Source organism: Amblyomma maculatum, chromosome 1 (genome assembly GCF_055883805.1).
Source record: "Amblyomma maculatum isolate TAMU_Amacu chromosome 1, ASM5588380v1, whole genome shotgun sequence".
Classification (NCBI taxonomy): domain Eukaryota; kingdom Metazoa; phylum Arthropoda; class Arachnida; order Ixodida; family Ixodidae; genus Amblyomma; species Amblyomma maculatum.
Window position 1 is genome coordinate 87,554,335 of NC_139344.1, and position 23,115 is coordinate 87,577,449.

Here is a 23,115-nt window from a genome sequence, read left to right on the forward strand (position 1 = left end):
CAACGCTGTCGAAGCTTGGGAGGAAATGCAAAACTATTAAGCCGTTCTTGCGTGCTTTCTCCAGTGGCCTGTCTCCATCTGTTCCTCGGTACTGCGACGGCCACTCTAAGGGCCTTCTTCGTATTGCCACATCACGAACGCCTGGTAAGGATTTGCTCATATGGCGGCTAATCTACTCCTCCACAGCCGATTTCGCCATATGGGTTGCTTTTCAGAAAAACACAGCTCAACCACCCCAAATGTTGTTTCTACGCCTGTGGAGGTTGTGGCATTAAGGGAGCCTTTGCCGCCCATTTCTTTCGTATAGGTTGGCCGCGAGGTCAAGAAAAAGAAGCGTTCCTTAGTTTTATTTTCCCTTTTCGGTACGAGGAGCCGATTCACCGACATTTTGTTTGTAGACTTGGTGTACACGTTTTTAAACTCAGCTGATGTTTTCTTTGGCGCGATGTGGACAAAATTGCATTCACTGTTGATCTAGGTAACACGTGTGCGCGATAACGAAAATCTGGAGAGCTATTTCGAAAAGAACTCAACAATTGTGAGAGAAGCACACAGTGCGAACGAAGTACACATATATATCGGCATATTTTTTTTTTTTTTTTGCTCACTGCGACATTCTTTGAGCGAGCTAGAAATTAATATGCTTTGTATCCATGCTTCGAAGCGAGTCCTATTCAATACAGGCATTTTTCGCTAGGTTTTTAAATATGCAGAATGCTTTGCGCTCTTGTAATCCAAAAAGAGAAAGGTAGCACAGTTCATCTTGTACTACATGAAGCGTTATGAATATTATTCGTATTTTCTTTTCTGAGTGTCTAAAGCGAACTGTGCTTTTTTTTTTTTTTTTCTATTTCCGACAGGCATTGCGTGTAGACTTCTCCGCTATATTCTTCCTACAGCCAAAACTAGGCTTCTATCGGACTCTTTGGTACTAAGCAGTCTTCGAAATAGTATGCAAACAATGTGCTAAAGCAGTCGCTTTGAGTGTTGACAAGGGAGCGCGCAGCTCCCTGCCTACAATGCCAGGCTTCTGGCGAAGGCCACTCGAGCCTCTCGTTAGGCAGCAAAATCTGCTGCGTACCGCGATTTAACTGCATTGACCCTGTGACAGAGGCATGAGTAAAATGTTGCGCACGGAGAGCACTCGCTCTAGTAACCATTGTGGGCAAGTGTCTCATATGCCTTTCTACTTTCATGGCGAGCCGAGTTTTCTGCCAACACAGACTGATGCCGTTGTGCGAAATCGAGCACGAACGTTCAGGAACGTTGCTCGGAATGAATCTTGGAATAGCTCAAGATGCTCAGCAAGGGAAAGAAAAAGAAGGTGTTGTGAATGAGGCCTAGCTTGTGCCACAAGACTTTTTGGCACATCAGTAGCCGCACACGCAGATTCCTTGAGGAGTGAGTCAAGCTCTGGCATAGCTACCTTCTTAGGCGCCAAGGCTAAACCTCTGTCGCCCTTTCTTGCAGCTCTTGTTAAACTCCTCGTCTTGGCTTTGCACAATAGCAAGTGACAGCGCGTGGATGTCAGGTGCAACTTTACAAAGCTTCACCGGCGCTGTAGAGTACTCCCACTGATTGTCTGTGCAAAGTTAATTGTGCCCGGAGGGTCAGAAATGGCTACTGAAATTAGGGGCGTCTTAAAGGGGCGCAAACAGCGGTGCCAATGAAGCAACACCCGCAACAATGGATTATCATTTTGTGCTTTTAAATCAGCAGTTTTCAGATAAGCTTGATTTAGTAAGTTCATCTGTCTGTCAGCGACTTTCAGTATACGCGGCAAAGCCGGTCATCTCCGAGTTACTAGCTTAAATAAAGTTGGAAATAGAAACGTTTTCATTCTCAGATCCCTCGGCACTGTTGCTTGTTGTCCAAATTAATGACTTCACGGAATGAGGAGGTCATGCACTAGTGAATATATGCGAGTAGCGAGCCGTCCACTTGCGTTATAAGATTTGTTTTCAGGGTTGAAGTGTGCAGGAATTTTAGGTACTTCAAGAGTCTTCATATAGGTTTCACAGCTTCCGAGCGTCGCATTGTATTTCAATGTCTTAACTGCTACTATTTGTAGAAAAAAGGGGAAATCTCTGTAAGCATGGAACATTTATAATCGCAAGCAAATACTATCCGTTCAAGAAAATACATCCTTATATACACCGAGCTATTTTTGAACAATCCTGCTTCCAGTCCATAAAGAGTTAGATTTAAAGACTACTTGATGTACTGATAAACTTGCCACTACATTTTAGCAGTGAATTATTAAAGTTGCATACTTTAACGTCCTAAAGCAGATTTCTTGGTTTGGTTTGTTTGGTTTAACGTTCCAAAGCTACTCCGGTTATGAGAGACGCCGTAGCGAAGAGCTTAGGAAATTTTGACCACCTGGGTTTATTTTTTTTAAAGTGCACTGACATCGCACAGCACATGGGCGCCTTGCTATTCGTCTCTATCGAGACATCGCACAGCACATGGGCGCCTTGCTATTCGTCTCTATCGAAAAGCTGCCGCCGAGGGCCGGGATTCGATTCCCATCCTTGAGAACAGGAGTCAAGCGCCCTAAACACTGGGTCACTATGGCGGGGTTAAAGCAGATTTAGGAATGGAGGGTATCGGAAATAATTTAGGCCACCTGGGTTACTTTAACATATACACTAACATCGCACAGCGAAATATGGCTGATGCGACTGGTATCGGTGCCCTACAGCAAATAATTTTGTGAAAATATTATTTACGCGAAAGCTTATTTTGCGACCAGTGGTTACTGTTAAGCTGTGCTAACGTAGTTTCGTGTGATTACGACAAATACCCACTGATTTGCTTAAGAAACAAAGACACACGTGAAGCACACGTTAGGTTTTATCTAATTTTATTTTGAAACCTAAGTTGCGTCTGCCTTCAAATTTCGCCTTAAACGAACGCTATAAATTTGTGGAGGCCGAGGAGAACGTTGCTCTTACCCCTGTAACACTGTAGCCCGGAAACCTTTGAAAAAATGCACCACTTCGACCATTTTAGGTGCACAGATAGTAGGTGTCGGAAAATTGTGGGAGCTTTTTTTTTTATTTGCAGACACAGACAACAAAGAAGTTAGATATTTCATGACTATGCAGTTTTGCGAATTCACAATTTCTGAGCAAAGCTAGACATTAGCCGAATGTTGCCGTTGTTTTTACTTGATATAGGTAAATTTTCTTCAAATAAATGTGTACTCAGAGGTCTGTCGATCTGATAAATGCACATTTGTTTTAACGAAGGCATTTAAAGGCGAAATAAATTCTGAAAAACCTTACAACGATTTTGCAATCTGAAACAAAAGGGTAGACGTGCTGATGTTGCCGTATTTTACACAAACCACACAGAACACACAGATACACACACTAAGATACAAACCACAAAATCACGTCCTCTTCGGGATGTTGCAGTCGTTGTTGTATAGTGAGTATATACAATAAATACACAGTTTATGAGGCGTCAAACGAATATGCGTGGCATCTCTGATAGCGTTAGGACGGTAAACTTCACAAACCAAGCTAAACCAAACATAGCCCCAAAGAAGTAGGGAATGTTAGACATTTTAAAGAGGAATTTAAGGAATGCTTCTCAAAATGTTAAGTTTTTATATACTGGAGTGGGACTCTGTTGAGCAGCACCGATTACAAATTAAATTAGAATTTTTCTACCGCATTTACCTCAATAAAACTGCCATAAACTCCACGACATATTTGCTGCCACCATATTTTATATCGAAAAGGGGCGACCATGAATGGAAAACACTCGAGACGAAATGTCGTACTGATGGAACAATCAATCAATGTTCCAAGCTGACTCATCGAGTTGTTCAATGCCAATGTGAGGCTGATTTTCGAGCTCCGTTGTTGGGCCTGGGGTGTGCCTGAATGCTCACTTGCCGTTTACAGCCTTTTATCCGTCTTTACGTTAGTGACACCAAAACATTTGATACATTTAAATAGATACTTGTTGCTCCTGTGTTCTTTCTTTTCTTGTTTAGCTATTTTTTATGTTTATGTTTTAGAACATGTTAGCCCAAGTTGTCTGTTCGCCTTGTGTATGTATGTACCTCCCCTTGCAATTATGCCGTAATGGCGCTGCAGGAAATAAAAAAAAAAACGAAAAAAAAAACAAAGTCGCTGCAGATGAGTCGCCTAGACGCCGTGGCAGCCGGATCCGGGGACTCACTGTTCTTCGCCTCTCAGTATTGCGAGTGCCGGCAGCGGCGGCGATGCGATGCCGAAACAAGTGCGCTCCGGAAAGGGTCGCCGTGGGCTGACAATTGGTAAAATCTTCCGTACCTCGTGAACCTTTCACAAAATTTGTTGGACTTTGTGTATGTTTCGTGAAATATTTTGACTCGCTGGCTAATTTCAAAACAAGCGGTTATCACATGGCCGGTTTACGTAAGCGAATCTTTCCGTCTCAGCACAGCAAAGACCAGGCGCAACGCGTCACGTGCTGCGACTGGTCCCCTTTTGGACAAGTGCCCGCGCTGTAATGGCTGCGACTGAGTCAGGCAGCGTTAGAGAGCGCAGATGCGAGGCTTTACATACATGGCGTTCAAGGCCAGGCGCCATTGTTTTGTAGAACGAAACCAACGCACGAAAGAGAGAAAAGACAGAGAGCGCGTGTTCCTTTAGCAGAACACGCGTTTTTTTGAAGCACACTTTACCCGGTAGAGGGATGAAGGTGTCTCCTGGGACTCCTTTTCTATGGTGGTGTGGATCTCCTTGGTGATACCCGTGGTAGGGTCCTTGATGTGCTCCAATGAGCTCTTTACCTCCCGCAAGCTGCCGGGACTTGTGTCCTGCGATATGCGTGCACAAGCAAGAAATATATTTAAAAGCGGAAACGAATTAGGACAGTGAGTGGGGCGACGGGGGATAGAGTTCACTTCTATTCATCACAGATAAATTTGGGATGTGCAAACAATATCAGAAATCACAAGAAGAAAGCAGGAAAAAAACTGAACACCCACGCCCCTTCTACCGCCTCCTCCAAAGGTTTTCGTAAATCCATCGATGTTTCTAACCAAACAACAGCCGTGCAGTTATCCATAATCACCACCCAATGCACTCTATTCCAGGTGCTTGAAAGACGGCGCGAGCGTACTGAAGCTTACAGAATGTTCCTATTTACTCGAACCGATATTGCGCTCATTAATTTCACATACGCATGAGTACAAAGATGTGCAGCCAAAAACTGACGCTCCCGCAGCATTTTCGAACTGCCTTGCTATTTTGCGCGCTTTCTTCACAGCCTCAAAAAAGCATAGCTGCTGCAACTTCAAAATGATTTCTAATCCTGGGATCGCCTATTAAGCATGACGCGCTGGAGATATTGGACAACTTTAATCAGGTATTTAGTGGTTAAATAGTTTTACTGTATGATGCATCTCAACTTCTAGCATCTTTTGTCCACTCGCAATGTTCTAGTTTAGAATGGATATACTCAGCTCGTCTTTTTTGACATGTATGAATGTATTTTATGACATATTGCGCATCTGTAAGGCTGTTTAAATTTTCCCTCCCTATTCTGACGTCAGGTGATGGCTCACTTCGTGAAGTCTTCAAAGTGGTTAATTTGCTTTTGTTAATTTTGTGCTCTATGATTTCTGCTGTGTACGATGCACCAATCCCCCCTGCAATATGTATGTGTTTGAGAGTAAAAAAAAATTAAAGGAAATGAAATGAAATAATGAGGGTCGCGAGCTAAAGTATGAAGGGGGGGGGGGGGGTAGGGGTATGGGGGCTTGGGTGGTATATATACCGATTACTCAGTAATAAGAGAACCGAATTCTAGTAGAAATTAAGAAGAAGAAATGGGCATGGGCAGGACATGTAGTGCGAAGAGAGGATAACCGATGGTCGCTTAGGGTAACAAACTGGATTCCAGGGAAGGAAAGCGCAGCAGGGGGCGGCAGAAAGTTGGGTGGGCGGATGAGGTTAAGAAGTTCGCAGGGGTCAAGTGAATGCAGCTAGCACAGAACCGGGTTAAGTGGAGAAATATGGGAGAGGCCTTCGCCCTGCAGTGGGTATAATCAGGCTGATGATGACGATGATGATGAAGAGAACCGAGCCAGCCCATTATGGAGGATGCATTATCGGCGTTGGATACAAGACTTTAATGACGGGACATTTCCTTGTAACAAAAGGTTATGCGTAGCGAAACTTCATCTGCTCGTGAACCAAGCTCGCATTATTTATTCAGGACGAAAACTGCAGTCTCGAGTTTTTGTAGGTTGTGCTGAAGGTGTGTGTGTGTGTGTGTGGGGGGGGGGGGGGGGGGGGGAGGGGGCATCCTCATAGCCCTGCTTGTTTTTTTTTTTTTTTACTGAGATTCCGCAAGACTTTGTGTAACAAAATGCTAGCCATGGACGTACCCAGGCCATTTTGATAGCCTGATGTACGCATAGAAATCCGAGCACCTTGTGCAACCAGACACATTACCTCGCAGAGCTTTCGAGGCTTCCACCCACGACGTCTAAAGCCGTAGAGCTACATCGGATTTACGCAAAAGAAGCACGAGAAACCTGACTATACAAACGAGCCTGAAGACCGTGGATGTCTGTTTGGCGGAATAAAAAAAAATACATATCGTTACAGCATTAAGCTAATGTTTGTTTTTTAAAACTAATGCCAACATGACCCCAACAATACCAACGACAGCATAGTTGCCTCTATGGCTGAGCAATAGCGCTACTTCCTAACCTTATATTTACTAATTCGTTTCAATGTGTTGCTTTTGAAACTAAAACAGCTCTTTCCGGAAGCATGTTTTGCTTGTAGTCAACGCAAAAGAGAACAAGATACGAATTTTAATTAGGCCGCAGCGTGCGTATTACACAAGCACAACCGTTTCTTTTGTTCTAAGTCGTACGTCGAACTACATAGCCAGAGCGTTTCATCTAATACAGGTTAGTTTAGAAATTTGTATATCCGTTTGGTGAGCTCGAAGATCAACAGTGTTCTGCGCTGTCACCGTATATATATTCAGGGGTATCTTTGTTTCTAAATAAATTAACCATTGCATTAGAAACAATCACTCGAATTCCGAAGCGCTGCGGGTAAGTGAAATTTTTGAAAAGGTTACAGAAGGGATGAAATGCGAAAATGGTAGTTTTCTGAAAAAACAAAAAGACTTTATTCGTAATATTTTCTCTGCGTCAATAACTGCACGCACCCAACTTTTTTTCCATCGAAGGAGGGCGCAAGTTTTCGTCTTCTTGCGCGTTCCAACAGCGACTATGGCTACGCCACATTCCGCGCGCTATGTCAGTGTCGCCTGCACGGGCGCCTCATGTGAGGAACCCGTGCTGAAAACATCATGGCTTTCGCGCGTCTTTTTGTTTGTTTTGTCCCCGCGCTCAAAGAAGCAGATAACAGATGTACTTATCCGGATATCCAAGGAATAAGAGAGCAAGATAAATAGTAGAATAGAAAGGCAGAGAGGTTAAGTGTGCGATGCCCAGTAGGCTACCCTACACGTGGGGAGGAAAACAAAGGGAGAAAAAGGAAAGAAAGAGCGCCAAGAAAAGAAATCTGTCACATTACCAGAGATCTATAGTAAAAAGGGGTGGAGAGCGTACACTTAAATTCTAGAACTCAACCCCTAGCCCTTTAAAAAGTCAAGGATCGCCTTCACTGCAAATCTGTCACATTACCAGAGATCTATAGTAAAAAGGGGTGGAGAGCGTACACTTAAATTCTAGAACTCAACCCCTAGCCCTTTAAAAAGTCAAGGATCGCCTTCACTGCTTTCCTTTCTGATGAAGGTTCCGTCCAAGAGCCCAGGATCTTAGCTTCTGTAAGAGGGCGAGAGTTCAGGCGGTGGAGTGTAGTAGCCAAAAACTCACGCTCACGCTCAAACTACGGGCAGTCACGAAGTATGCGCGCAATCGTTTCAACACAACCGCACTGCTCACACGTTGCAGAGTTTGCCATTCCGATGAGATGGGAATAGGCATTTTCAAACGCCACTCCTAACCACAAGCCACACAACATCGTAGCATCACAGCGGGGCCGAGAGGCCGAATTGCTCTTTACTCTTTAGTCGGCAACCTGAAAACTGGAAATACTACTTCAGGTTTTTTGGCCATGCGTACCATTCCGTTCCTTGTGAAACTTTGGTTAAGATGCCGTGAAGCATCCAGTGTATTAGCTCTTGGATGCGCCGCAATAAAATGTCGTCGTAAAATTGGATAGTTTTCCTTCATCGGATTTGCCGATATAATTTAGAGCGTTATTGCGCGTTTGCGTTTTCATGTTCCATTGTTGAACCATGCGAAAGCCAACCGGGGTCTGCATTCAAACACGACGGCTGCGCTCGCTCACAGACCGCTTATGTTTGCCTATACTCATCTTTACACACCCAGATACTCACAAAGCGAGTCATGAAATTATCTAATTTCAAAACTGTTATGCGGTCGGCAGACGCATTACCACGGGCAATCGAGAGTCGACGAAGAATTCGTCAACCAGTCATAAAATTCATTACGTGACAGAACCGTGAATTTTGCCTCTGGTGACATGCGTTGTATTGTACTTGGTGTATGGGGCGCAGCGGCGTTGTTTTTTTTTTTCTTATTTTAGTGGAAGAATAGCAAAATTAATGAGCTTTAGTCACCGCCAAGTTAAGCCTCTGCAACTGCAAGTGACCTTTATTTATCCCAACCGTGATTCATATACAAACATTTTGGTGGTTCGAACGTAATATCTTAAACACACACGTTAATGAGTGAGTTCAACGGTGCTTTCTTTCTTTTTTCCTTCCTGGCCTTACATAGGCACAATTAGGCACTACTCCGGAACCCACTAAAGTTTTTTTTTTTTTTGCCTTCTTATTCAGCTGACACACACGTAAAAATAATGTTGTTTGCCTTCTGCTCATTTATATTTTCGCCAAATGCTTAAAAGAACAAACACGGAACCACCACTAATTACGTAGCGCGGATATCTTTGTGAAGCAAGCCGTGTGGGTCTCTTTAACCGGTCAACAGGTAGAGTTTGGGGGCTGCTCTCCTTAGGGGCGTTTTCACTTGACGCTGTGAGCAGATTTCGTCTAGTCCTGCTATCTTTTTATCTCGAGAGCATTTGCCGCCGTTACTGCCGGAAATCGGGCCGCGAGCCTAACACGGCAATCTGTTCTCTCCCGTGCTGTGAAATTATACGGTGAAATGTGAACTGCAAAACAAATTTTATCCGCTCATCGTTGAGTGGCAGTCTGTAGTGGCCTTGTCTATTGAAAAGACTTAAGAGAGAGGATGCTCTAGTTAAATTTATCTTCATGTATTTTTGTTTTTGTTTTTTTGCACGACGAATTACTAAAAAATATTCTCAATTTTTTTTTTTTAAATTAAACGCGCTGACTAGCCATCTAAGTTAACCAACCAAACATCAAAGTAAAAAATCAACTTCTGCTCTGTGCACTGCGTTCGTTTCTTTACAGTCATTATAGCGATTCTCTAGAACCAGGTTTAAAGACTGGTTTGGCCTTATGAAGCTATGCTGCAGGTGGGAAAAAAGGAAGGATCAGTGTATTCCGATGCCCCCCTCCCCCCTCCCTTCTTCCCCCCCCCCGCTGTGTCACCTGAAATGGCACAAATGGCTTTGGGATGTTTCCCAGGTCACTGAGCGGACCCATGATGCCCGGGCCGGTCCTCGGAAAAAAGGTACTTCCGGTCGGAGAAATCTTCGGAAAGAATGACCTTCCGGTCGGTGCTGTCCAAACTGGAGCCGCCGCGGCGGCTTGCTTTTCGATTTTTGGATGTGGATTGTCCTTAATCGTGGTCTCGTTCTCCTTGTTGTTCTCGGATCCCCTGCGCAAAAGACCGAGTCGGAAGAGAAAGCTAAGGTGTGAGATCGCTTGGTGCGGAGGCGGAAGCCAGGTGAAGGTTACAAAGAAATACATAGATGCGCCTATTACGACCTTGATATGCGCCAAAAAAATTCATGGCATATACAGAGTTCTTGAAATGTTTCGGCATGACCTTTGTGGCGCAAGAGAGATCTACTTCCAAGTTAAAAATATTTCAAGCATTTCGAGTAGCTTGGAATTGGCGGCAGGTAAGAGGTGACCCAGCACTTTATATTCCGGTCTTATAATACACCTCTCTGACGCATTATATTAGCGCATTATGGCGGTGCATTTTTCATACTTAACGGCTTGCGCACTCCCCAGCTTCCCGCAACGGGTGTCAGCTAGTCGGGGGCTGTCGGTCATATGCTTCATCTATCTTTACCTCTTTAATAAAAATTAGAAGCCCGAATCAAACATCAAATCGAATTAATTATCCAGATAATTTTCGCAAACAATGAGCTCGTTCTGAATAAAATGCATATATATATATATATATATATATATATATATATATATATATATATATATATATATATATATATATATATATATATATATATATATATATATATATATATATATATATATATATCGGCTTTTATTTATTTATTTATATAACAGTTCAGAAGAAAGCACTATAAACAAAAATTGTATGCTTATAAAGTAGACTGATACACGTTTAAAAACATAACAAGGTTTTATTGACGTTTCAACTGGGGACCAGTGTTGCGTCAGTGAAACCTTTTTATGTTGTTTAAGCGTGTGTCAGTCTACTTTATAAGAATATATATATGCTTATAAAGTAGACTGACACATGCCTAAACAATATATATATATATATATATATATATATATATATATATATATATATATATATATATATATTTACAGCCTTATTTCAAGGTTCACGCGTTGCACCATTAAACATCGAGTAATGCTCTCCTTGATGCAAAGAAATTATGTTTTGCGACAGTCATGTCCCATAAACTTTTGGCTACGGCTATAGATTCTTCTAGATGCCAAAAAAAAAAAAAAAAAAAAAACGGCGATGCACCTTGCCTGTCGAATGGGTTGTGGCATTGCACATCACCGCTTTCGCCTTATCTGCGGCAGCGGAAGTGGAGCACATAGCAACTGGCGACTAATGGGGCGTGGAAAGAAAAGTCAGGGCGCTCAAAAAAAAAAAAAAAAAAAAGAAAAAAAAAAAGAAAGCTATTTCGAACGCAGAGGCCGGCGTGCCGACTGCCAGAGCGCTGTACACAGGAGGTGGACGCGCATTTCCAGCAAGATGGTTGCGTAACTGTGGCTCGCTAAATGAGCAAATATTCGTGAAGGTGATCCTGGTTGTACAAGAAAGACAAGCACATAGAGAATCTGTTTAGGTAGAATTAACGACGTAATTAGTGCGCTTGAGATGACGATTTGGCTGGTACAGTTGAAATTAGAACGTAGATGCCTCTACTGATATAAATAGATGGCTCTATTATCTGGTTCTGGAAGAGCGCTGATTCTTTTTTCCACTGCAACGACAAGGCTTCGGCCTTGATATGCGAGGGCTCTCTTTCTTCATTCTTTCGCTACAGGGATGACGCAAAAAGAAGACAAACATGTGGTGGAAAAGTGCACGCGAGAAATACTGGGTCTGAGTCATGTTGCCGGTATAACGCATTAAGTGAAAACCCATAGAAGAAAATGCTCAGAGTGAAAATCCTGTCTCGGTCAAGTCTTGCTCGAAACAGTTGCTGCAGTTTTTCTCAACATCGTCTCAAAACAGCACCATAATCTCTCATACATGTTCAACTTATGTATTCGTCTTTAGCGTGCAAGTCTACTGACTCGCGGAGGAGGTCGAAGTGTCATGCAGTGGCATGTTGTAGCCTGTTATCCAGCGCACAATAACGGGTATCATAGAGACCGGTTATGAGTCTGTGAAATACGTCATGAATATGTTCATACAATTCGGAAGGCGGTACACTGAGCCCCTCAAAAGAGTAGTGCGATTACCAGCCACTTGAAACTCACTCACCTGCGTACTTCGATGACCAGCTCGGAGCAGCCGGACTCCACGATGGCCATGGCTTCATCGTGGCTGAGATGATCGCACGGCTGCCCATTGATGCTCGTCAGCTGGTCGCCTTCGAGCAGCACTTGGTGCGCTTTGCTCTTGCGCCGCGTCTGCGCACAGAAGCAACGTATGCCTTTTAATCCTAGTGCAGGCACCGGTAGGCGTGGCCATGCACACCGAATTTAAACTTCGTCTTTCGGAGCAATCAACCTTAGTGCAGCTCAGGCAAAAGCAAATTTCACAATGTTAGCAAGAGAGAGAGCGATGATCCTGCGCCAGCGCTCAATTTCGTACATGACGATTGCATTTAGAAGATTGTTAAGATGAAAAACGAAAGAAAGAAAATTAAAACCGCTTATTTATGTTGTACCGCTTAATTATGTTTTACGGAGTATCAGAGAAAGGGGGAACTCAATAACTGGCAAGCCGCATTATAGGCGAAGACGTCATCACAATCATTGTTCATGACTCACCAGAATTACATTAACAATGAAGGAAATATGCATTGCACTTCAGACCTGCGTTAACGACACCAGTCAAATACTACAGGGGATGTTTTTTTTTTCTTTTTTTTTTCGACTGTAGCATTATTTAAAGAAGAGAAGAGATAATAATGGTAATATGGATGCTCTTTAGTTAGTGTATATTGGCTCGTGGAACTCATGGAGGTGGCGGTCTCAGTTGGTCGAATAATAATAGAATTTTAATAATTTCAATCACTGATTTAGCCATCAACGCTGTAGCCGCAATCTTGCAGACTGCATTACGAACCAGCCTAGTTTACAGAACTTAAACCCTTCAGAATATGGAAATAAATGCTCATTAGAACAGAGAATAGGGATATTCATCAATCAACTATCCGCACTCTCTCATTTCAAAGCTGAACTCTCACCGAGGTAATGATGCTCCACGTAATATAAAGCATCCATGACTGCCACGCACGTCAAGAAACACGTTTGCGACTGCGCATACCGATGTTTTGAGAGAAATTCCCCACCCGAAATATCGCCCATCCAAGTTTTGGCGAAAAACATGAAATTTACCAAAATACAGTTGAACGTCGCTAAAACCAACGTGTCTTCATTGAATTTTTCGCTTCACCTGAATATTTCAAAATCACCATCACCATTTTTCCGGCATTTTTTTCGCTTAGACGAAATTGTCGCTGAGTGAGCTGTGCTTGTAAACATATTTTGTGAATGATTAAGCATAACGCCAACCATCTGTAACTTCTCGTACATCCACGCCGTTTTGTTTCACCGAAAGCGTGCGCTTACTGCAGCACCCGCAAAAAAAAAAAAAAAAAAAAAAAAAAAATCCGAGAAAAAAAAAAGAAAACTCATAAAAGGGCGTAGATATTGGGTGGTCATGACGACTTGGCCGGCCGCCTTGCGACAAGGCGCAGATCTGCTTTGCCTAGCCGGAGCCACAGCCAATCCGAATCCATTCTAGATCACGTGACTGCAGGCGCAAAGCGGTACGCGGCGACTCGGCGTTGGCCCCATTCACCATAACGAAGCGTCATCGGACGATGAGAGTGGCGCACAAGATGCATTGGTCCCGCCACGTGTAGTAGATATAATGGATATATATATATATTAGAGAGAGAGAGAGAGAGAGAGAGAGAGAGAGGAGAGAGAGAGAGAGAGAGAGAGAGAGAGAGAGGGTCTCTTAAGAAGAGAATGGCGAAAGCCTACTCTTCCTCTCCTATCATTTGCCTCTCATCGTTTGCCTCTCATTGGCGTTCGTTGCAGTACTGCATATACTTATAATTGGTTAACAGGAAAGGGAAGGCACAGTATCTGTCACACTTTCTCCCGCAAATGTGAGTTTGGATGGTACACCACCGCTCCTGACGCGTGTTGTTCATTGGCGCGCGTTCAAGTGTGGGACTGCAAATGGCAGGAACGCTAGACAAGAACACATCTCGCGGAATACGACAGAACTCGCGCACGGATCTTGCGCGTGGGATTTCGTTTCCTGAGCTTAGAAAGGCTGTCGGCTTAAATGAGTTAGTTGGCTCCAGAGTATGATTTCGAGCAACAGAGATGACACTACCGCCCATAATACTTGCTCATTTTCACTGTTAATATTGTTACGAGGTGACTTAAGCCTTCACATAGGACGGGGCCAGATCGAGTGCTGTGCTGAACAGGACCAAGATCTGGCTTCCCACGTATGGCGCTACACCGTCCTGTGTGAAGGTTTAATTCACCTCTTAGCATCTTGACGGAGGTACTTCTTAATTAACAACGGATCAACCCGAGCCTCGTCGGAATCGACGTCTTGCCGGCCTACCACCTCAAGAGCCCGAGATGTCCCTGAACGGAGAAGCTCCACTTAGGCTTACACCCAGCGGTTCCTGGCCGCATTATCGAGAGCTCCGCTCCTTCGCTGGAGCAGCTGGTGATGACGTGGATGAATGGCGTCCCCACTACCAACGAGTGAGCCGCTATAACAAGTGGGACAATAATGACCAACTGGCGAATGTCGTTTTCTCACTCACGGATATGGCCCTCAAACGGTATGAGAATCACAAGGATACCTTGACATCTTGGGATGGCTTCATGGGAAGTTAGATCTTGGTGTTCTCCTCGGACGGCTGCCTCGGTCTCATCCGGCCCAGCACTTTTACTTCCTTCCGCACGTGCACCTCTGTCCTTCCACTACTTCGTCTTCGTTCCTCCGTGACAATATAGGGCCTGTTTGAAGAATGAGTGATGACCATGCCAGTCCTTCAAAAAGGTGGGCGATGGGTTAAGGTTCCAACCAGTAGACAAGCTCCCTACTGAAACGAAACTCACTTTGTGTTCTTTTCTCGTGGGCGTACATCTATCATTCATTCTACAGACGTGTTCTCGGTGCAATCGTTTAAGAATGCTTTGATAAACTTTCGGGCCTTCTTTTTGCGGCAGCGGCTATGATCGTTAAGATGAACACTAAGAAGCCATTGTTTCAGGGTGTTTATAAGTTTCCTTTCACAGGATAGGGAGCCTCTTCAACCATCGACTCGCCTCTTGAAGCAGTGAATCAGTGATGTGACCTGAGGCTTAGGAAAGAAATTGAATCGGAATCGAAGAAATTGAATCGGAACCCTCCACTGCGGCATGTCTCATTGCTCCGGTATATCTAACGCTCAACGCTTGGCCAATTAACGCAGGTTATCTTTTTTTTTTTTTTTTTTGCTTAAAGTATTGGGAGGAGATATCAGAGAGATAGACAGGCAGACACGTCCCTGGCGCCATCGTACGGTCGAAGGCGCGATCGCTAGTAGATGACAGCAGCTGGCACCATCTCTTGGCGCCCTGCGCAGGTCTTGGCGGCCGACACAGGAAGTGTCGTACCACAAGAAAAAAAAAAAAAATAAAGTGGAGCACGGCACATCGCGAGAGAAGTTCGGGGTCTCCCGGAAGATGGCGCAGTGACCAGACCTTCAGCGATGCATACATAGGAAAGAGAACTGGCTGATTAATCCGAGAGTGATACCGGATCCATGGAAAGAGAACTTACTCTAGAACTGCCTGCACAAGCACGACTACGATATTTTTAATGACTCTTTCGTGCTTTAACAGTTACAAAAACCTGCCAGTTCTCACCCGTGTCCGGAGCGTGCGCCTGCACTACTGAAAATCTGCTGTTATCAAGGGATACCGTGCTTTCTGGAAGAATCAATGTGGTTGTCGCACTTCGAAAAGTAGACATCAGAGGCCGCATCAATAAATGAGCTAATGGAAGAGTTTTTGGTATCGAGGATCCGTCTCGTGGACTCGAACTTACTGCCAGAAATGTGTCCGTATAATGATCGAGGGTCTTCACCGATGCAGCCTTTGCAGGGCTATGCTGCTTTTTCACAAAGTAACATATTTAGCTCTATGGCAAACTGATTTGAACTTGCCTGTGTACAACGTGTCCAATTTGGCATTTTGATAAAGTTTGTAATTACACGGCAGCGAAAAGTAGAGTCCCGTGCACCGTTCCTTTCCATTTTCACATCAGATTGAAAACAAGCAGCAAAAATTTTCTGAAATGTTTTTGATCACGCTATTTTGAAAAGTAATTAACTCGAGACAGATGTGCGGGTTAATGCCTTTTTGTAAAGCGTCGTAGAGGCGAGGGAACGAGGAGGTTATGCGGTAACCTTTTTCGCCTGCTCCTAATGCCCGGCTTTGAATTCATTGACTAGAGATAAGGATATACCACGTCGTCTCAGTGAAGAGAACACTTTATAGAGGCCCAGGAAGGAGCCATAATTACCCTTGTTCGTCTGTAGTTCGCTTTTTCCTTCATTTTCCCGCTTTCAACTTTCATGCATTCTGCACTGAATATATTCCACATTCCCACGTGACATCTTGCAGCGTTTCCAAGCCTCTGCATTCCGGCCGCATTTAGAACGTCCACCCGTTATCCTTCCGCATTGATTATATTCGTCCCCAGACAGCGTGCTCCTGGTAGGGGAAGTGCCGAGACACCGGGGAAGTCTCGAGTCCCCAGGGCGCCAGAGGAGGATCGGAGGGCACGACCGCCCACGCAGAGCACAAACTTCACCGAGTGACATCACTTTTGCTGCGTCCGTCAGGACCCTTCCTCCAACACGGCGATTCGCGCCTCCTGGGAAGAGAGGGAGCCGGCACGCGCTGAGGCAGCAACCATGGTTGCCTGCGCGGTTGTCGCCAAGGCCGGCGAGTTTCCCAACTTCGAGAATAAGTTCCTGCCACTTTCAGCCAGGGCGCGACCTGGCACGACGCTTCGGGGCCTGCGTTTGGGTAGGCAGCCTGTGGAAGCGCTCTCAAAAGAACCGTTCGTGAACGGCCGCCCTTGTGTCGGTGCAGAGCGGCTAAAGACACCCTCTTTTTCCGGGTGATATGTGGCTGCCCTTCTCATTGTTTCTTCTTGTCTCGTGGTGCAGGCGTTGCCTGAGGCGGGTGGCGTCCTACTTGGCAGCGAGCAGCCACGGCTCCTCAGCCGGTGGCTCAGGACGACCGAAGTAGAAAGCCTCTGCCCGGGGAGGACGACTGCTGATGAGATGTTTGTGGCGGAGCAGCACCAGTTTCCCCCGGCCGGCTCGCATGCGTGGCGGATGTGCGGCAGAGGACGGCTGTCGGGGAACAGCGCGCCGCTCGGCGCCCTTCCCCAACGCCACTCCGTACGGCGCATGCCTGATTATGTTGTTGTGTTACGGCTGACTGCCTTTATCGGGTTTCAGTAGAATAATTTTAATCCACATTTACGCACACAGTACGGAAAGCAGTGTAGGGCTGCGAGTGGCCGTTACTGATTGAGACTCCTCTGCCAGCACTAGTTGCTTTCAGTGGTAAAAAGGTTGTCTGCTGAAGTCAACACCACAAGGGAACAATGTTGAAATTAGTGCCCTAGATAAGTAGATAATTATTAGCATCCTTTTTGCATCGGAGTGATGAAAAGCGTCACCTAGCTCTTAATTCATGGTGTCCTAATTGTCTCCGAACTAAGCGCCTATTTTTAGTTTTCATTCCTAAGCTATCTCGGTGTTGGCCACTAACCAATTAGCTATTTCTTACCTGTTTCTACTTTGTAACTTAGGATGCCCTGACTGTCCTAAAACACAAGCTATTTTCGGATTCCCGCGATGGTATTATGCACTGAGAATTAGAGGGTCTCTCCCTGGATAAGAAAAAGCTGTATTGTTTTTCTTTGTTACATGTAGCGACAGCACATGTCGCCCATAGTGTCAAATTTATGCCGGCATGACTTCGTCCTCAAGCACCCAGCATTAGGCCGAGACGAAAACCACTACATTTAGAATTGTCAACCTTTTTTTTCCCTTTCTCTTTTAATGTTGGTTTTAGCAGTCGTAGAGAGCTGAATCGTCGGCTCGACCGGCATTTTCTATTGCCAGTGATTATTTTCTGAGGGTAGTACTTTGTTTCGAGGTGGCCTTACTATCAACTCCTTCCTTTGGACATGGTATTTTTTTTCTTATGACGTTATCATGACGCCATTTGATTGACAGCTATAGTGTGACCGGCCGAACGAACGAACGCCGACAGTAAAGAGTTTTAGTTTACCGTGATCTGCCACCGCGCGTTCCGCTGCGTATGCTCAGATCCCCTTGACGCCGATAGATGGCGACACATACTGGATGTTCGTACATAGACCTGCCACGTTGGGACCATCAGCGTGTGCGCCCCGCCCACGCGTGGTAGAGGGTCACGGTGGCGGATCATGGTAAACTAAAACTCTATAGTATGAGCCATTAAAGGCTTTCGCTTTAATATCTGCCACAATATCGCTTTTCATTCAATCGCTGGTCGTCTTGTCTAGACAGCGACCCCTAGAGACCGCGGTGCTGCCAATAAATCAAACTCTCAAAACTATGCTAACACTCGCGCCAAGGGATACGTTTTGAAGGACCAGGTGGCCACTGTCGGCAAAGTTCGCTTTTGGACTGCACAGTACAGGAAGCAGCGAGGTAAGGTAAAGTTTTGAATTGGATTGACAACGTTTTTCACTCCTAAATGGCTCCATGGACCGTAACTGCAGTGATCTTGATCTTCAACCAAAATTTGAGTGGCCATAGAAATGAAAAATGCCCGAGAAGAAAGCCTTACTGCTTTATTTATTGCAAGCAGTGCCACGGAGAAATTAGTTTTGGCGCAAGTTGCATGGTTCGGATGCAAGAAACCAGGAATGTTGCTTCTGCAACTTTAGTGCTTGAGGAACTGCGGTTCAAGTTTAAAGCTTTACAAAGAAAGAAAAACTAATTTGTAAAACTCTTTCGCGATTAGTAGCCACCGAAAAATGCTGAAAAGTCTTCTTCAGGAAAATGGATTGCGACACTGAACGTGACAAAAAAAAAAAAAACTTGCCCATGATTACGCTACTTCTTAATGCGGAATTTGAGCGCAGCTCATCAGCTGTTTCACCTTTTCGATAGATCGAGGCAGAGATTTCGAGCAAGACACGTATGTACAATTACAGACAACTTTTTTAATTTTTCCACACGTACTCCTTTAAGAAACACTCCACTAACAGTTCTTGGCTGTCATGAAAGAAGCTTTGTGGTCGGAGAAATGAAGAGAACAATTGAGTTATCCGAACAGATAGCGACTGACTAATGCCGCTGAGCTGACGCTGCTAGCGAGTGAAGCAAGTGAGAGCGGGATGCACGCAACCGGAGAGCACCCTTGCCGCCACGCAGGAAGAGGGGGGACCTCCTCCTCCTCTTTCTGCATGGCGGCGACGGTGTACTACGTAGTCACGTTGTCTTGACTCGCTAGCGGCGGTAGCGGCATCAGTCAGTCGCTGCTAGTACTGCCTCCGGCGACCCCCCCCCCCCCCCCCCCCTTTCCTTTCCTCATGTTCTCCGGTTGCTGCGCGCGCTCCTGCCCCCATCGTTCGCGGCTGAGTGTACCCCCCCCCCTCTTCCTGCGAGGCTCCATTCAGTTGCCGAAGCGCCGGTTCGAACTGGGGGGGGGGGATGAAAGGGGGGGCGGAGCTGGTTACGAGGCCGACGACGCCGACGAGAAACCCAGGAACGGGCGCCAAAGCGCTGCGCTCTAAAAACTGTTTACTCGATACGTACAGTTAAAACCGAATACTTTCTGCTGTCACCAACACTCAGCTATTGTCAATAGTCGCCACCTGTAGTGCAAAAATTCTGGAGTTGTGGCTTACATTAATTTAGGTCTTAATTGTGCATGCAGTCGCGTATGAATCCTGGCATCAAAAACAAGAAAAGAAAAAAAAAAAGAACATCGAATGAGGCACTGGGCGAGTCCCAGTGACTTCACCGGTGTGCATGATAGCCACCAACATAAAGGGAACTGATTGCATATTTAGAACTTCAAGTGCATTCCAAAGAAAGCAAACCGGACAATGTCCGTTTTATCGGCCAAACTCGCCGAACTAGTTGATAAGAGCTGACCAAACCATCGCTTCAATGTGGACCGCTCAAAAATTCTTGCACAAGCAATACTCTGCAAATGCTGCTCAATGTGATGCCTTTATTTAATCCTCTTTGTTCAGTGCTGACGCTAAATAAATATTCAAGTCGTTGGCTCCACTAGTAAGATGCGGTAGAGGGAAATTTCATAGGTGCTTTCTCGTCTGCATGAAGCATCCTATTCTCGGTGTTCATGAAAAACGCCATAAGCAAGGCCTCCCGGAAACATTCAACCATCAGAGTCGCTTGACACGATCCGTAACGCCAGGAGCCATATTTTACCCTTCCGACAAGATTTTTCTCTTTCGAGGCAGTAGAAAATTAAACGGCCAGTCTGCGCGAGTAGAAGCCATGCACAACAGGAAGAAACTGCCGGTCTTTGGCATTGGGCGTTCGTGAAGTGAAAAAGAAAAAAAAAAAAAAAAAGTCCCGAAATCGTAGCTGGCTTTATTCAACGCTGGCGTTTTTCCTGTTTACGGAGTTTCATGCAACTACCTCGAATAATTTCGCGCCAAAAAGTTCCAGTGCTTTCAAGAACATATCAAAACTCTGCTGAAATTGTCTTGAAGTGCTCAGTCACGTCCCGCTCACATGAATTTTGTACTGTATTTTTGTTCTACCTTTTACATTCCCTTGATCGTCTCCTTTTTTTTTTTTTGCTTGCAGTTTGTTGCATTTGTGATTGATTGCCCCAGTCTGTTTATTATTCGTAGATTTACAGCAGTTGTAGCCCTAACTTGTAGCCCATTTTTAAAAAGATGGAGTAAATTGTTTCGGGTGTCATGTTTTGGGTGATTTATATTTGGTGGCATTTCTCCGAAACTTTAACCAGCGGCCTCCTGTCGCTTGCACCACTCTTAACTGAACTCCTAGCATTTCCGGCTCATTTTGGGACAGATAAACGCGTCGTGCTGGTGAAAAGGAGGACGTTAGGACCAAAATACGACCATGTAATGCCTGTCGAAGGGCCTCAAAGCTCTTCAAGCCGGCGGCAAGCAATCCAAGTGTCCCGCCGCGCTTACTCAATGCTAGCGTGTTGCGACTGCAAGTCATTTATAGCCGTGTCAAACACGTGAATATGCCAACGATCACAGGAGCGTTTTTAGCCCTCTGAGAACGCCTGCAGCAAATAATAATGAGATCTAACTACACGATGACTAGAACACACACCCATTGGGAACCGTTCTTGCGGTCGACCAGTCCTCGGATTTCGCGCTCTGGATGAGTGAACGAAGGCAACCTGACACGCTTTTAGTGAGATGAGGTGCAGACAGCCCCGTTCTTGTTAGGTTATGCGTGGCCAGTGTGCAACTCGGTTGAATGACATGCTTATTGACGTTCTGAACGCAAAATTTCTCATAACGTTGTTTACTCTTACTGCAAGGGTGGAGGAAACGTATAGTTGGTAGTTCGTCTTGGGAAAAAAGCAAAAACAAAACAGCGCACTATTGAGACATGGACAAAGAAAGAAACGACAACGCACCGCGCTATGCTGTGTTCTTTCTTTGTCCATGTCTCAAGAGTGCGCTGTTTTTTTTTGTTATTTTTTTTTCGAGATTCTCTTACCGGCAAACTAGCCCACATATATGATAGACAAAATATTATTAGAAAGTTCTGTTTGCAACATTATTTTTGTACTGTTACCGACTTCAGACCATATTTTACTCACGTCTTGTTTCGTTTAGCTAATGGGGTTCAACGTTCCAAAGCAACTCAGGCTATAAAGGACGCTATAGTGGAAATCTCCGGATATTTTCAAACACCTGGGGTTCTCTAACGTGCGCTGATATCGCACAGTACACGGGCGCCTATAGTGCTTCGCCTTCATTCAGACGCAGCCGCCGCGATCGGGTTCAATCCACCGCCTAAAAACGTTCAGGCGTATTGCTCTTGCATATAAATGTTTCAGCACATTCACGAAATAATTTTATGAATTCGTATAAGGTTTTGTTCCTATCTAAAATAAAATAAACCAGATACATTCGAAACATGATCCGCGCTTTATTTGGAACATTTGAATATTGTGCGGACCATGTTCACAAGATTAGCTTTCTTTCAATGCATCAACTGGTAATTAGCCCCTTAAAAATACTTAGACTATCTGTACCGGTTATGTATAGGTAAATTAGGTAAATAATTAATTTGGCTCACCTGGCAACTTGTAGTCACGTGGCGCCTATTTTTTCCCATTGACTATAGCACAAATGGTGGAGGGTCAGACAGATGTCCCTCTAACCCAGTATCCCTTTTCTCCCTAGAACACGAATAACTTCATTCGAAATGCGCAAAAGAGCTGAAGTGTGTCCTTCCCGTATAACTCCAACTGTGCAACTCTTCAGTGACTATGCGTTACGCGCTAAATATAAAACTACCATGCACTCGCTTCTAACTTTTGTATTTAGTGCATGATATCCATAGTTTCTTATGCGTCATAAAACCGACCAACCAATCAACCAACCAGCCAAACAACCTATATTCAGCATTTATCGTGCGCCGAAGGGCTTCAAGGTTGGTAAATGCGTGCGTTCGTGCGTGCGTGCATGCGTGTGGCTAGGCTAAGCATCTAAGGTGGAAGAAGCAGGAGAAAGCACGGGGTTGAAAACGAAACTATGTTGTTATAAACGAAACGAAGTTCCAGTAAAGAACCTGCTCTGTGGCGAATAAATGACAATCGGCGAAGAAGTACGGACTGCCAAAATCTACTATTTCGCTAGTCACCGAGGACAAGGAAACCCATAAACGCCGACTTGACGACAACAAAGCATCTTTGGAAAGCGACGCGGATGCCGAAGATGTCCTGCTTGAGTGACTCTTTGACGACCTGTCTCGAACCATTCCTGACGGCGGACCGCCCGTTATTTAAAAAAAAAAAAAAAGATTTTGCTTTCCTTTTGGCATTTTTGGACTGACCTGCAGGAAATGCGTGGGTCAAACATTTGAATGCTCGCCACAGAATAATGTTTGAAGCATTGGCCGGCGAAGCTACGTCAAGGAACACGATGACGTCGAATCCTGGCTCTTCGAAAACATTTCAACGATAGCAAGCTACTGCAAGACGGCGCTCTATCTAAAATCCCAAAGAAGCTGCACTGTTTTCCAATGCCAGCAGAACTGTACACTTGCGCGTGGTGAGAAACCCAGTAAGCTTCGCGTTACGTACCGTCGTTCTGTGCACTTTTATGGGCAGCATGACAGCCATTTGTCATCCGGAAGTCTTGCGAATCTTGGTGCATTGGCAGCTAAGCTCCAGTGCGCTACA

The 23,115-nt window shown here is 44.9% G+C and overlaps 1 protein-coding gene across 1 annotated transcript in view; it reads right to left on the reverse strand.

Moving 5' to 3' along the window:
• Nucleotides 1–23,115, reverse strand: part of LOC146203095 (uncharacterized) — a 76,789-nt gene that overhangs the window by 48,508 nt on the left and 5,166 nt on the right. The window contains exons 2-4 of the mRNA XM_084588525.1: nucleotides 11,897–12,045; nucleotides 9,601–9,829; nucleotides 4,685–4,819 (exon numbers count right to left, since the gene is read on the reverse strand). Coding sequence (XP_084444651.1) covers nucleotides 4,685–4,819; nucleotides 9,601–9,829; nucleotides 11,897–12,045 — 513 coding nt within the window. The remainder of the gene's footprint in view (nucleotides 1–4,684; nucleotides 4,820–9,600; nucleotides 9,830–11,896; nucleotides 12,046–23,115) is intronic.